Source organism: Schistocerca americana, chromosome 3 (assembly GCF_021461395.2).
Source record: "Schistocerca americana isolate TAMUIC-IGC-003095 chromosome 3, iqSchAmer2.1, whole genome shotgun sequence".
Lineage (NCBI taxonomy): Eukaryota > Metazoa > Arthropoda > Insecta > Orthoptera > Acrididae > Schistocerca > Schistocerca americana.
In genome coordinates, this window is record NC_060121.1 from 50,680,807 (window position 1) to 50,697,816 (window position 17,010).

Sequence of the window (17,010 nt, forward strand, 5' to 3'; positions counted from 1 at the left end):
CACAATGACCCCCCCCCCCCTTCTTTGTCTTTTCTCGTGTCCCTGAGGGGGCGACATTTTGTGCCAGTTTTGGTAATGTTAGTGGTAGTTAGTAGCTGGATGCCCCTTCTTGATGCATCACTTCCCTACGGGACAGGATCTGTAAACCCGAAATGTCTGCATCTAATGTTAATCTCACATTCAAGTCTGAGAACATATACGTGTACCAGTCTGGTATTTACCTAGTTGGATGCAAGAAAATTACTGAAATTACTGAAAACCACAAACCCTACAGGAACACAATGGCTTTAACTCTGTCTTGATTTGCATTATTTGGAAATACAGAAATTATCCAGAGTAGAGGTTACCTGTAATTGTTATTGCTGTTGCATACACTCTTCCAATCAAAAATGGATTAACTGGAACTACAGTGAAGAAATAAAAGCTGTATGTTTCCAAATTGTTTACAAAACAATCTTATCCCCTTCAAAATATTCTCCATTACAACTAATACATTTGTCCCACCGGTGCTTCCACTGTTCAAAACCTTTTCTGTAGTCATCTTTAGAAATGGCTGACAGCTCATCCATCTTTTTTTTTCTTGACTTCTTCAATAATGTTGTCAAATCAGTGTTCTTTCATGTGCAAAAATAAGAAAAAGTTGCATGGAGCCGGTTTACGTGAGTAAGGTGCTTGGGGCAAGGTAACCATGCCATTTTTAGCCAAAAACTGTCTTACAGAGCTGGCTGTGTATGCAGGTGTGTTGTTGTGGTGCAAAAACCAGTCTCCTGCCTGCCACAAATCAGCTCTTTTCTGGTGAACACTGTTGCCCAATCTTCTTGAAACTTACAAAGAAAAGGTTTGATGGATGGTCTGACCTGGGGGAACAAACTCTGAATGAACTACACCCTTGGCATCAAAAAAGCAAATCAGCATTGTTTTGATGTTTAATTTGACTTGAGGGCATTTTTATGGACACAGTGATGACGGTGTCTTCCATTGGCTTGACTTTTGCTTAGTTTCTGGGTCATAAACATAGTACCATGACTCGAAACCAGTAATGGCCTTTGACAGAAAATCTGGATCAGTTTCAAACTGTTGTTTCAAAGCACGACATGTTCCAACTCCACTTCGTCTTGATTGTCAGTTAGAACCCGAGGGACAAACTTGGCAACAACCCTTTTCATTCCTAAATCTTCCATTAAAACTCACTGAACTGAGCCCCAATATAAACCACTAACTTCTGACAATTGATCAATTGTCTGTCGACAGTCTGTGAGCAACAGCTCTCAAATTTTCATTGATTCAGGCAGATGATGGTCATCCAGAACAAGAACAAGAACAGGACATGTCGCCATTTTTATATCAAGTAAACCACCTGTACACTTTGAGTTCTACCATAGTGTCATCTTGGTAAGCTGTTTTCGACATTAAAACAGTTTCAGCCGCATTTTTACTGAGTAGAAAGCAAAATTTCACAGCTGCACATTGTTCGCTAAGCTTGCCATAATAAAAAACGGAACAAGAACAAAACAGCACTATCAAAAACAATCACTGCAGTTGAACACAACAAGCCAGGTTGACAACACAGGTGGCACTGAACTGGCACTGAGTTGTGCTATACATACCTAGGGACAGAAATGTGTACTACACAAGCTCCACCCACAGCAATGTTATTATGCCCCCCCCCCCCCTCCCCCCCTGGGTACCCCCTTGCATATCAGTGTGCAACCTGGAAGGCTGGGGTAATAAGTCTAGCAATGAGCAACCTGGTTCGGATCACTTAGCATATTGTTTTTACACGCACAATCCTGTGATCCATTGAGACTATGTACCACACAGGCTACACCACGAGACATGGGCTGGGCAGGCTAATAGTGGCAGCGTGCATGGCTCTGCCCGGTATTAATGGTATACTATGTAATGTAGCAAAAAGACCACACATCATTTGGCTAAAAATCATTTCAAAGAGTCAGGTTCAAGGCAACTACTGGAGGATAGTACGGGATGGAGGAAGATACTGTAGTGGTAGATCAGAAACGTGCGGGGACAAGATAGTGGGCTGCTAGGTGCAGACTAAGTGAATACAGATATGTTGCAGGCAGTGTTCCTAGCTTCTCTTTGTGTTGTTTTTACTGTTGTTATTTGGTGCAGCTCTCCATGCCACTCTATCCTGTGCAAGCCTCTTGATCTCTCTGTAACTACTGCAACCTATGCTCTTGTGAATCTGTTCAGAGTATTCATCTCTTGGTCTCCCTTTATGATTCTTATCCCCCCCCACTACTAAACTGGTGATTCCTTGATGCCTCAGAATGTGTCCTACCAATGGATCCCTTCTTCTTGTCAGGCCGCGCCACAAATTTCTCTTCTCTCCAATTCTATTCAGTACCTCCTCGTAAGTTACGTGATTCACCCATCAATAATTTCAGAAAAGACTTAAATCTATACTCAATTTTAACAAATTTATCTTCTTCAGAAATGCTTTTCTTGCCATTCCCAGTCTACATTTTATATCCTCTCTACTTCAACCACCATCAGTTATTTAAAATTCATCTAATACTTTAAGTGTCTCATTTCTTACTCTAATTCCCTCGGCATAACCTGATTTCATTAGACTACATTTTGCTTTTTTTGGTGTTCATCTTATATCCTCCTTTCAAGACACTGTGCATACCGTTCAACAGTTCTTCCAAGTCCTTTGCTGTCTCTGACAAAATTACAATGTCATTGGCAAACCTCAAAGTTTTTATTTCTTCTTCCTGGTCCTTAATTCCTGCTCCAAATTTTTCTTTTGTTTCCTTCATTGCTTGCTCAATATACAGATTGAATAACATCGGGGATAGGCTAAAACCCTGTCTCACTCCCTTTTCAACCATTGCTTCCCTTCTGTTCTCATCAACTCTTATAACTGCTATCTCTCAGTTTACAAATGCTATAAATGTAGGTTTGCCTTTCCTTAACCTGTCTTGTGAAGGAAGTCATAGGGGTCAGTATTGCTTCGCACGTTCCTACATTTCTCCAGAATCCAAACTGATTTTTCCTGAGGTCGTCTTCTATCAATTTTTTCATTCTTCTGTAATGAATTCGTGTCAGTATTTTGCAACCATGATTTATTAAACTGATGTTTGGTAATTTTCACACCTGTCAGCGCTTGTTTTCTTTGGAATTGGAATTATTACATTCTTCTTTAAGACTGGGGATATTTTGTCTATCCCATACATCTTGCACACCAGATGGAACAGTTTTGTCATGGTTGGCTCTCCTAAGGCTGTTAGCAGTTCTAACAGGATGTTCTCTACTCCTGGGGCCTTGGTTTTACTCGGGTCTTTCAGTGCTCTGTCAAATTCTTCATGCAGTTTCATATCTCCCACCTCATCTCCATGTATGCCCCCTTCCATTTCCATAATATTGCCTCTAGTACATCTCCCTTGTATCGACCCTTTGCATGCTCCTTCCACCTTTCTGCTTTCCCTTCCTCGCTTAGGACTGGTTTTCCATCTGAGCTCTTGATATTTATAAAGGTGGTTCTTCTCTGTTAAAGATTATTTCTACAACAACAACAATGAAGACAACAACAACAAGTTGTCAAGATTATTGAATTACAGATAACCGATTGGTACAAAACATAATTAAGCAAATTTAAATGTGAAAGAGATATAACGGCATCTAATAAAGTGTACCTCTTGTCGCACTGCAAAAACAGGTAAGTATCGTCTCTGCTGGAGTATAGATTTTTTCTTCGCAAATTCGCTTGTTGCCTGAGTAGCATTTTGCATGTGTTCTGCAAACTTTTGATCAGTTTTATAATCCGTTTCATCATTTTCATTTTGTCGTATGTCCTGTAACACAAACATAAAACACAAGAATAAAATAAAACAATCTTTTGTAGCTGCCAGATGTCAAAATGGTAGCAAAACACTAAGCAGTTGCAAGCAATTTAAAACAGATTTAAAGTGATATTGTTAAGGTGTTTACAGAAGGTCAGTAGTACAGTAAACTGTTAATTGTTGCTACTACTTCAATCTAAAAGTCATCTTGTGCACATATACATATTTTAACATTTCGCGTCATGATAATGTTTCTGAAGGGCACCTAGATTTGAACACCCTTATATTTCTTCAGATTCTTATTCAGATGTCACACGTATCTTGTTCTTCATCTCTGTTCCTGTAACTGATAAGATTTTGAGCACTGTAATGTCTCGAAGGCTGAACATATAATCTACCTTCTTAAAAAAGACCGTGCTTTGTACTCCATCAGACAGTGCATACTGCACATTACAAAGAGAAATATTTCAAGAAAACTAAATGATCTTGGTATAGATTCAAGGGAAATGGAAACAAGCTTATGATACATGCTTTTTATCAGTAATGTTTGAAATGATGGGTTATGCTAGAATAAGAGAAGAATAGAGCAACTCTAAAATGATGAAGTGCTTCTGACATATTGACTGAAATCTGCATGTGAAGTTCTTATTCTGCAATGATTCTCAGCTATGTAGCAGCAGCTGCTAAGCTGCAGTCGCACCTTCCATCATTTTGATTCCCTTCAAATACAGTAGTTGTCCAAAACAACTGCATGTATGCAACAGTGGCAACTTTTGTTTTTATGTGGAACTACTCTTGCCAATGAGAGTTCCATACTTCTGTCCTTCTGTCGATGTCTTCCTTTCTGAAGGCTATTTTCTACTGTTGCCACTCTGGTCATCATTCTGATGTACTTGTTCTTCCATGTTTCTTTGTTATCTGGCACATCCTCCTCAAATTTTAGTCTCTGTATTTTCATCAATTGTAGTCTCTTAACTTGTGACTAAGACACTGGCAATGTTTCAGTACATCACAAAAGGCTTTACGATAACTTCATGAATTTTTACCTTTAACATAAATGTTGCCAGTCTACTGGTAGGAGCCTCACAAGTATGATGATGCACGACATACTACATCCAAACTTAGACCAAAATTCATTCCATGGGCTACTGAATACGACAATCCATTAAAAACTGGTACAGCTGCAGATATATTTAAGTTTGTTTCCACTGTAACGTACTTTATTGTCATGATATTGAAGAGTATATGAAACACAGTTTTGTTCACAGTCTTACAGAACTTGGTGTGCATTCCTAGAGCTGACCTTACAATATGGATTTATAATAGTGCAACGATAGTTCAGGTATACATGCCGATGTCACAAGATGGAGATGAAGAGATAGAGAAAGTATATGAGGATACTGAAAGGGTAATACAATACGTAAAGGGAGATGAAAATCTAATAGTCATGAGGGACTGGAATGCAGTTGTAGGGGAAGGGGTAGAAGAAAAGGTTACAGGAGAATATGGGCTTGGGACAAGGAATGAAAGAGGAGAAAGACTAATTGAGTTCTGTAACAAGTTTCAGCTAGTAATAGCGAATACCCTGTTCAAGAATCACAAGAGGAGAAGGTATACTTGGAAAAGGCCAAGTGATACGGGAAGACTTCAGTTAGATTACATCATGGTCACACGGAGATTCCAAAATCAGATGCTGGATTAAGGGCAATCACATAAGTTGGAAAGAAAAACACAAGTACAAAGAACGTACCTGCGAAGAACCATGGGTAACAGAAGAAATACTTCAGCTGATTGATGAAAGAAGGAAGTATAAAAATGTTCATGCAAATTCAGGAATACAGAAATACAAGTCAGTGGGGAAGGAAATAAATAGGAAGAGCAGGGAAGCTAAGGTGAAATGGCTGCAAGAAAAACGTGAAGAAATTGAAAAAGAAATGGCTGTTGGAAGGACTTAATCAGCATATGGGAAAGTCAAAATAACCTTTGATTAAATTAAAAGCAGGGGAGTGGGGTAATGGTGTACAGTTGGGGGGGGGGGGGGGGGGGGGGGGTGAGGGCAGGCGTGGGTAACATTCAAAGTGCAATAGGAATTCCACTGTTAAATGCTGAGAAGAGAGCAGATGGGTGGAAAGTGTACAGTGAAAGCCTCTATGAGGGAGAAGATATGTCCAATGTCGTAGAAGAAGAAATGGGAGTCAATTTAGAACAGAGAGGAGATCTAGTAGTAGCATCAGAATTTAAAAGAGCTCTGGAGGACTTATGATCAATAAGGCATAAGGGGTAGACAACATTCCATCAGAATTTCTAAAATCATTGGGGGAAGTGGCAACAAAATGAGTATTCACATTCTTGTATAGAATGTATGAATCTGGCAACATACCATCCGACTTCCACAAAAATATCATCCACACAATTCCGAAGACTGCAAGAGCTGACAGGAGAGAATGATTGCATAATCAGCTTAACATCTCATACATCCAAATTGCTAACAAGAATAATATAGAGAAGAATGGAAAAGAAAACTGAGGATGTGTCAGATGACGATCAGTCTGGCTTTAGGAAAGGTAAAGGCACCAGAGAGGCAATTCTGACATTGTAGTTGACAATGAAAGCAAGATTAAAGAAAAAACTAGACACGCTCATAGGATTTGTCAAGCTGAAAAAAGTGTTCAATAATGTAAAATGGTGCAAGATGTTCGGAATTCTGAGAAAAATAGAAGTAAACTTTAGGGAAAGATTGGTAATATACAAGATATACAAGCGCCAACAGGGAATAATAAGAGTGGATGACCAAGAACGAAGTGCTCTTATTAAAAAGGGTGTAAGACAGGTGTGTAGTCTATTGCCCATACTCATCAATCTGTACATCGAAGAAGCAGTGATGGAAATAAAAGAAAGGTTCAGGAGTAGGACTAAAATTCAAGGTGAAAGGATATCAATGATACGATTTGCTGATGACATTGCTATCCCGAGTGAAAGTTGAAAAGAATTACATGATATGCTGAATGGAATGAACAGTCTAATGAGTACAGAGTATGGACTGAGAGTAAATCAAAGAACGACAAAAGTAATGAGAAGTAGCAGAAATGAGAATAATGAGAAAGTTAACATCACTGGTGGTGATCAAGAAGTAGATGAAGTTAAGGAATTCTACTACCTAGGCAGCAGAATAACCAATGCTGAACGGAGAAAGGAGGACATAAAAAGTAAACTAGCAATGGCAAAAAGGACATTCCTGGGCAATAGAAGTATACTAGTATCAAACATAGCCCTTAATTTGAGGAAGAAATTTCTGTGAATGTACGTTTGGAGCATAGCACTGTATGGTAGTGCAACGTGGACTGTGGGAAAACCAGAACAAGAGAATCGAAGCATCTGAGATGTGGTTCTACAGACGAATGTCGGAAATTAGGTGGACTGATAAGGTAAGGAATGAGGAGGTTCTACGCAGAATCGGAGAGGAAAGGAATATGTGGGAAACACTGACTAGGAGAAGGGACAGGATGATAGGATATCTGTTAAGACATCAGGGAATAACTTCCATGGTACTAGAGGGAGCTGTACAGAGCAAAAACTGCAGTGGAAGACAGATATGGGAATACATCCAGCAAATAATGGAGGACATAGGTCGCAAGTGCTACTCTGAGATGAAGAGGTTGGCATAGGAGAGGAATATATGGCGGGCGGCATCAAACCAGTCACAAGACCGATGACTCAAAGAAACACACAGCACAAAAGCTAAAACGTCAAGTTAACCACTCTGTGTAGTAGTGGCACTGGGTGGTCAACAAGCACATGTGCAAGAAGGTGGTCAGTCTTCTCCCCCCCCCCCTCCCCCCCCCACTCAAGTTGAATATGAAAAACAATGTTGACCAAAATCTCAAGAACGTTTCCAGTATTGTTTATGTGCCTATCATCCACTCAATGTCTGAGTTATATGGAAATTCTGTTACTGCTTCCATTAATTGTGTTACACCAAGGGTTTTGCAATGTCATATGAGAAATGAAGAGACAGAAATAATGTGACAGATATATGTTGTAATGTAAAAACAGCTAGATGTAGACTTGGAGTTCACATGAAACATAATCTTCTGTAAAGAGTTAACTTTACAGTGACAGGTGCAACTGGTGCAGTGAACACATGCAACTACTAGATTCTTTTCCAAGATAGAAAACAAGTGTATTAGTATTGAAATATTCTTAATTCCACTCATACACTCCAACCAAGTCGCACAACCTTAATAATCTCTACAAATACTTTTTAATTCTGCTGATAATGTTAATTACAAATGCTATATACAGTTCCAACAATGTTTTGCAGCACTGCTCAATCTTCATGAAGTATGGCGTTACCTCAATGATTAATTTTCAAGACAGGTTAAACCAGCCCCACTGGATGAGTACTTTATTTGTAACACCTTATACATCAATTTGGCTAAGTCTAGATCACAGCCAGCGGCAGTCAAGGTGGTGTTTCTCTACTGATCATAGGTTGGCAACAGCTGTTTTGCTTAGTCAATGGGATGTTCTTTTAGGTAACCAATGACAGGCGAAAAAAAGGGAATAAACTTCTAGCATTGAAACAGTAACCATTCTCTTGTTTGCTGTTGTCACTGCTACGAACAAAACATAATTTACAATCTTGATTATCACAATTATTCATTTTTTTAATACATCACAATTTCAAAGGGTGCAGTTATGCTGGGACACAAGAGCAAAGATTAAATTCATATTATTTGTTGTCAAGAGTATTTAACTAAAGCAAACAATAGGGAGTCCAGGTTAGAATATCAACAATATTATGAAAATGACAGATTGTTACTCATTGTAAAAATGACACTTTGTGAGTTGCATACAGGCACAATAACAAAGCTGTTACACATTGAGCTTCCAGCCAAAGACTTCTTCAGAAAGGAAACACACACACTTTCACACAAGCAAGCACAGCTCACACATACAATTTCTACCTGTGGCCAGAATGCAACTGTCTTGAATGGAAGTGGGGGAGGGGGAAGGGGATGGTTAGTAGTGCACTGATGGAAGGACCGTTCAGGGACTAGATGATGGTGGGACAGCACTGCCAACTGATAGGTGAAGTGTCAGGTAACTCTGGATGGGGAAGGGGGAAGGGGAAAAGGGGAGGGAAGAAGCAGGAAGTGGAAAAGGGGCGTAGCAGAGAAGGGAAAGGCCTGGTGGGTGCATTGGCATGTTGTGCTACAGGGCGGTCCACTCCATCAGAGGCCACACCACCTGTGAAAGCAGTCATCCAGCTGTCCACCAAGATGAACAGATACTGACGAGCTGTGGACAAAAGCAAAGTGGACCACACTGTGGCACAACATGCACCTGAACATGACAATGCTTGATTTCAATGGCTGCTTTCTCAACCTAGGCAATCTTGATCCTCCCCTGCACCACCAGATTTTCTGAACTGTACAGATGGGAGTTATTACAACACATTCTCCACTCCCAAAATTACCATGGCCTCAATCTATGGTAACCTACTTTCCCCACACCCTCCCTCCAACAGTTTCTGACCCTTCTGTCCTGTCACCTCCTCGAAATTCAAGTCCCCCCACCCTCACTGTGTGCCACTCTCTGCCTACGCACCCACCGCACTTTTCCCCTTCTCTGCTCCTCTCCTCCTCTGCTCCCCACCCTCCCACTTCACTCCCCCACAGCCTCCTGACACTGTGTCCGGCAGCCTTGTCCTGCCAGTCTACTCCCTGCATGCTCCACCAGGCAGCACTCAGTCCACTGCCCACACCGGTACTCTGCTGTTTCAGGATTGCTGCTTCTGTTCAATGCAGATGCATTCTGGCTGGAGTGGCCAGAGATAGCAGTCATGTGTGCGTGAGGTGTGCTTCCTGGTGTGTGTGTCTGTATGTTTCCAGTGTGTTTCCTTTATGAAGGAAGCTTTTGCTGAAAGTTCAATGTGTAACAGTCTTCTTCTTGTCCCTGTCTTCAACTCAATGTGTCATCTTTGTGATGAGTAGCAGTTTACCCTTCACAAATATTTGACAGTTTTTTCTGAGTACGTTATAAATTATGAGATTGTGGTTAGGTTGCAATGTTTGTTGGGAGTTAGCAAAGCTACAAAAACGTGATTGTGATGAGGCGGATCTGTAACTTAGCCTAAGTTTAGAATGAGTTAGAATGTGATGGCGTGGTTATGAGTTGGCGAAGCCAACAAATGTGGAAGCTAAAAAGTGATGTATACACAAACAAGATGTTTCTGTGGAAAAGTCACTTACATGTGAAAGTGTTCAAGAACTCACCTTTGGCCACCGTTCTCGAGTAATTTGTAATCTAAGAAAGAACTAAAATATTTATGAAAAACTTAGTGTTTTGTCAGTGTGTGTTACCCTTATCACATATGCCAGTCAAATTTTAAATAATGGTATGGCAGGTATTCTGGGCCCGAACGTTTTCTAAGATTTGAATAAGACCCAAACGCTCTGTGATTTAAGAAATTCACTGCACATTCTCACACATAACATAATTCATCTTGTACAAAAGGAAATTTACTGTGAAAGCAATGCTTCTCAAACCACCATTTGCAGTATTTTCCTGCGACCTGTTAGAAATGTAAACAGTTGTGATGTCATTCTCATTAAAAGCAGCTTGTTGTTATGAAGTATTGCACACACCCAGTACATATGTACCAACTTATCGGCCGACTGACTGAACAATTTTATGGCAGCTTATATGTCCCTACCGACTGCACTCAAGAGATTACAGCACTGCCAAGTTGTTGGAATTTCTTTATCTTGGGTTCATATTGTTTACATTACATGAGATGCCACTTGGTTTTACATAGGAACAAAAATGGGAATTTGCCTTGATTGTTTTAGGGATAACAAGCACAAAAAAGTCAAGAGAAAGGTGTGGGCAAAGAATTGGTTCATATAACAAAAGAAATTCATCCACATACTGTTACTTAAGTGGCTGGGATCCAATGATTTTCGTAATTACCTAAGACTGGATGAATCGTGCATTACAGAGCTGCTGAACATCATCAAACCTTTCTTAACGTGGATAGCTACATTACGTGTGTGTGTGTGTGTGTGTGTGTGTGTGTGTGTGTGTGTGTGTGTGTAGCGCCCTACAGGTTTCGTCCTGTAGTTGACACATTTTGTTGTCGGTAGACGATTGTGTGTGTGCTGTGTTTCGTTGTTGCAAATGGCACATTTTCTTCGCTACTAAAGTTTTATTTTGGTGTTATTCACTTATTTATATTTTATTGTCTATAGTAGTGGTTTAAAGTAAAATTCTTTGTTAGAGTATCAGTTCTTACCACTCAAAATTACAAAAATTTAGCTGAAAACTAAAACAAAGGAAAACTTCCAGAATTTCAAAAAATTCAGGGTTTTTCCCCGGATTTTTCTTGAGTGAAAAAATTCTTGTGTTTTTTCTGAATTTCCTGTGTGTCCTGTGGTGTAAATACCCTTTAAAACACCTCTTTGTCATGACAGACTAACTTGTAGCTTAGCCAGAGGTCTTGGGTAGGTTGGAATAAGACAGCTTTACTTGCAAAAGTTAAATTAATAACCTTTGTTGTCATATATATTTGGTTATTCTGAATATGATACTTATTATGAGGTTGTGGTTAGGAATGGACTTAACAGCACAGATTAAATTAAATTAATAATTTTGCTGTCAAAGTATTTGCCTTGTTTCCCGGAATGTGCAAAGATTTCAGAGGTGGTGATTCATTGATTTGAGCAGTCACAATATTCCTTCAAAACATGATGTCTGTCTGCTGTTCTTTCACTGACTGCATACACCTAGCAGCTGACAGCAGCTGACACACACTATGTACTTCCCATCATACCTCACTGAGAGTGCTGAGAATGAAGCTGCACGAAACACGTAAGTATGCCACTGGCCCTGATCTAGACTTTTACCCTTCAACTTTTATTTCTGGAAAATTATCTTGTTAAAAAAAGGATGACAATGATGATGATGATGATGATGATGATGATGAGGAGGAGGAGGAGGAGGAGGAGAGGATGGATGTATACTGCATTACCAATGGACGCCACATAAAACCTTAACAAAATCCAGAAGTTAAAAACTTAACACATTATGGAAAAGAGTGATCCAGTACCACTTCTCTGAATTGTCACAATAACTTTACACACAACCGCAGAGAGTTCAAGCCCTTACTGAGGAACCCAATACATGCACAATACACCACACTTCTTAGATTTCGTACAGCATCAAATGAGGATTATCTGTAGTTTATATTCCAAATCATAACAATGATTTTGACATGCTAGCGATGCTATCTGCTGTATAATTAACTTAGGTCACTTTGATATCTGTGACAAACGTATAGAATAACATGTTTAAATTTTGGAAGAATTAGAGGTAGGCTCTACCTGCAACATTACTGCATACAGAGCTGCGACATCATTCTGACTATTCACTACAATTTCAAAACCAGGAAACAAAACTGTTTAGTTAGTTTAAATTGCTGCTGGTGGATAGGAACGAAAAGACTCACAAATGAAAATTTAGATCCACTGCAACACAAGCTAAACAAGTGCCAAACTCAATAATTATCACCTTACCTTTTCATCTGTCTTCTGAACACCCATGATGTTTCCTATTGTTGTTCCTGCAAGCTCCCAATGCTTCTTCTGTGCTTTTCGTCTTTCTTTTTGTTCTCTAAAAATTTTAACTAAATTTGAACCTTTCCTTGCTACCATTGCCATATCTGATGTGGGATCCTGCAAACAATAATGAATAGATTAAATTTCTGTAAAATTTTCTAAGAATTTTATTTTATCTGATTTGATCCATTATAAATGGATTTTGAAAGCCTGCGACTGTGAAAACACAATAGGTTTGTTTATAAATAAATCTTCTGCCACCAGTCACGATTTTTCTTTATTTTACTTTTCGCACGACACGTTTCGGGAAATGATTCCCATTTTTAAGTTTTTTTTTTTTGTGGGTATTAAGCCATTTCTATTGATGTTGTCAATGTGTGAGAGTCTGCTTCATTTCGTTGACTTTTACTTCAATGTATAAGGAACACGTGATTTTTTAGATGGGTATCGATTCTTTTGGTGAAGTTAGTGGCGAAATTTAGAAGAATTTGTACTTACAGTTTCCTTATGGTCCATTTGTGCAGAGTTTCACACACACTAAACATCACACACAACTTGTTGTACACTTTACACATCGAAAATATCTTATATAAACAAAAGAGTTACAAAGATCTTCTTACAGGTAGTCCACAGAGATATCATTATATGTGTTCCACACACCTTTTGTACAGAGGTTATTTAACTTACCAATTTGGCTCATAAATTTTACAATTGTTCTTATTTCTATGTTTTACTATTTTTATTTAAGTATACTATCAAAACATCTGAAGAAATTCATTGATTCACTTTCAAGTTTTTCGTTTAATATTATATCTCCAGTTCTTCTAGCAAATCCATTTTATCTCTCTTATTTAGCCGGTGGAGTACTCTGACAATTTGCTCTATTTTTCCAAAAGGGTGTCCTGTATTATGTTTCTATGTTGCTATTGCTGACGTAGTGTGTTTGTTGTGTGTGTAGGCTTTAATTTGCTCTGTGTACCTGGTGTTGAAATTTCGGCCTGTTTGTTCTAGGCAGAACATGGAGCATTCCTGGCATGTTACCTTGTATATTCCAGAGTCTGAATATGGATCCTGATTACATTTTATATTATGTATTAGTTTTTGTTGTAGTTTATTAGATGTAGAAAACTCACTTTTTACTTTGTGATTTTTGAAAATATTTGCAATCTTCTGTGATACATTGCCTATGTATGGAATGCAAGATATACATTTGTTTTTCTCTTTTTCTTCTGTGGTGCAGTTTGCGCCTGGGCCTTTCTTCACTTTGACTAGGATTGTGTCAACCATGGGAACTTTGTAACCATTCGCAACTACAATCTTTTTCACTGTGTTTATTTCTTGTTGCATATTTTCTTGGTTCAAAGGTATTTTTGTTGCCCTATGCAGCATTGACCCATATGTTGCCTGTTTATGGATATTTGGGTGACATGAGGTTGCAGGGATTGTGGTGTCAGTCATTGGGTTTTTCCTATAAATTTTGAATGTGCATGTGTTGTTATGCCTTGTAATATTTAGGTCCAGAAAGTTGATGGTTTTATTTTGCTCATGTTCCACTGTAAATTTGATTTTCTCACGTAGATTATTGAAATAATTTAAAATGTCTGTGATGTCTTTGGTATCCCCTTTCACTAACAGTAGTGTGTCATCTACATATCTCCTAAAAATTCTATTTTCTTTAGGCAATGTTCTTGGCTGTCAAATAATTTTTGTTATAAATGATTTATGCATATGTCAGCTATGGTACCATTGCTAGGCCATCTGGTTGTTTATAAATGTTGTTACTAAAGGTAAAGTAGTTGTAACTTAGGGTTAGCTGAAGGAGTTCCATAAATTCGACAATCTCTGTGTATGAAAGTTTCTTGTGTTGCATAAGGTTCTTTTGTATTACCTTTAGAGCTTGTTGTATGGGTATGTTTGAGTAAAGGTTGGTGACGTCACGTGATATAAACTGCACATCTTGCGGGAGCTTTCTCATACTTAGTTCTTTAGCTAGTATCATGCTGTTTTTTATGGAATATGTTGTTTCATATGTATAATTTTTCATCAGTATGTTATTCAGTTTTTGTGACAGTTTGTATGCTGGGCTATTTATAGAGTTGCCCATGGGACATATTGGATTTCCATCTTTGTGTATTTTTGGCTATGCTCTTAGGTGTGGTGCTTCTGGATTCATGTATGTAAGGTATTTCTTTTCAGTTTCTGTCAATAGGAAATGTGTGTTCTTTAATTGTTCCTTAATTTAATTTGAAATTGTTTGATTGGGTCTTTTTCAATGTGCTGAATATTATTAGCAGCAAAAAATTCATTGGTATTGTTTATGTATTTTTTTTTCTTTCATCACAACTAATGTATTGCTTTTATCTGACTTCACAACTATGGATTGGTTGTTTTTCAGTTTGTTATTTATAGCTTTTAGTGTTTTTGCATCATTTATTGTATATTTAGATCTAAACTTATCTTTATTCATTTCTTTCTCACAAAGCTTGCTTACTTTGTGACCTACTGCTGCAACATTAAATTCAAATACAAAAGCAGCAATAGGTCACACTGAGAAATGCATAGAAGAGGGTGGAATCTGTGCAGGATATGGTGGCTGATTTGCCGTGACCATCTTTCATCCAATGCGCTGGGCAAGTTCATTCATTTGTTCGGAAAGCGAGGCCAACAAGTGTTTACCAGCTTTCAGCCAGTCAGCGATGGTAAAATCACGGCGCACGCCCTGCAATCTTTCTCAAACGATTTTACAGAAACTATTTGGTAAAAAAATTTCATTTCTGCTTTACTTATAACTTTATACGTCAGGTTCACTATGATGTGCCCATAATTTCATTAATGGTCACAGTTATTGCGATATTTACGTGTAAGTAAGGCACTGCACGAAATTCGGAAAAGTTTGCAGTGAAAAATAGAGGTCACTATGATTTTGCATTTGTGGCATATTACATAATATGCTGCTGCATACAAAATTAAGCTAACATATTGAATTTTTTTTAAGGTTTGGGTAGAGGTGTCTGTCACCAATCTTGAGAAAAATCATCTCACATAGCACTCTTGTTATCTACCATGTTATTCCACTAACTACAGACTTTTTTGATGAAAGAATGTAATTTTTAAGGGCCATCAACAGCTGAGGAAATGGGAAATGCTATGGGGTTTGGAACAACATAAGTGGAGACATTACATGTTTTTTAGTACTGAGGATGTGCTTTTTCATAAGCTACTGGCCTTATTTCTCCCCAGTTCCTAATTTAATAAACTTAATAAATAACTGCTTCAGAATTCCCTCACAACTGTGTCTGCACAATATGTTAGTGAGGTAAGGCTGTGCAAACTCCACTGTATTTTGGCAAAAACAAGCAAATTTTAACACAGTAACCACAGAAACCACAGAAACTTGTAGGTTTTATTCAAAATTTGTCACTCATGATGCTTCTCTGAAAGTTAAAAAGGGTTAACAAGTCAGGCAAAAATAAATCACTGCATTTTCAGCAGAATTCTGTTTCAAAGCTAACCAAAGCAGAGATAACAGATCTTTCTACCATTAAAATGTGGGTGTGGAGTGCGTCCACTTAATATTTACAAAAGATGTGATGTAGGCTTCTGTTTAGAATGGCGCTTCCACTCAGTGTTCCGCATTTACGCTGTATCACCTGCAACCGCCACCACTATCACTATCCCCAACCATGCCCTGCTGTCTGTGCACCTACTGGCCACAATGTTCTGCATGGACTTTACTGCTGAGCAGTCAGCATATTAATGGCAGAAGAATAACCTACAGAAAAAGTGCTGGATGTGTGACTGAACAATTTTTGCAACAAAAAATGATGGTAGTTCAACAAACAAATCTGCAAATACAGCGTACCAGGGGATGAGAAAATATTTAAATCCACTGGTACAATGATGAATGACGGCTAAAGTGTAGGCATCCCAACATAAGTCCTACATTCACTCAATGTTCTCTGTATCCAGTCAAAAAAGGTGCTAAACAACAGAAGAACAGTGGAAGTATTAATTAGAAAAGATAATGGCAATACCATGAACTACATTCATTTCAACCAACTTACCACTCAACTTAAAAAGCTGTAACTCCTGGCAAGATTAGTGTAAAGTAGGACTATCAATAAAGCACAAGGGTAAACATCCAGTGTTGCTGACTGAATGTAAGAGTCAGGTTTCTGGAATGGATAACTATATTTATCATGTTTGCACATTGGACTACAATAAAACTCATTTGTCTTTGCACCCGTTAGCAAAACACAAAATGTAGTTTATAAGAACATACAATGAATAGGTTAGATGCTAAAGAAATGAGATGATTAACTCCAAATAATGGAAAGTCCAGGTTGGAATATCAACATTATTATGATTGGTTGGTGGATGATAAAAGGGACCAAACTACTGTGTAATCAGTCCTATTTCCCTCGAACAGACAGGTCTACAAGACTGTAGATCAGAGATAGCCTACTGCACAAAACCCAGGAGAAGAAAACCTCAAGGTCTATGAAAGGTCAACGAAGGTGAGAGAGGGGACAAAAAGAAGAAAACGAGAGAGAGGAAGAAAGGCAGGCTATGTGCCCCATCTAGAG

At 38.5% G+C, this 17,010-nt stretch overlaps 1 protein-coding gene across 1 annotated transcript in view; it reads right to left on the reverse strand.

Annotated features, from left to right (window-relative positions):
* The window catches only part of LOC124605505 (pre-mRNA-splicing factor ATP-dependent RNA helicase PRP16), a 186,628-nt gene that overhangs the window by 135,124 nt on the left and 34,494 nt on the right, over positions 1-17,010 (reverse strand). Inside the window, exons 8-9 of the mRNA XM_047137238.1 lie at positions 12,383-12,541; positions 3,660-3,818 (exon numbers count right to left, since the gene is read on the reverse strand). Coding sequence (XP_046993194.1) covers positions 3,660-3,818; positions 12,383-12,541 — 318 coding nt within the window. The remainder of the gene's footprint in view (positions 1-3,659; positions 3,819-12,382; positions 12,542-17,010) is intronic.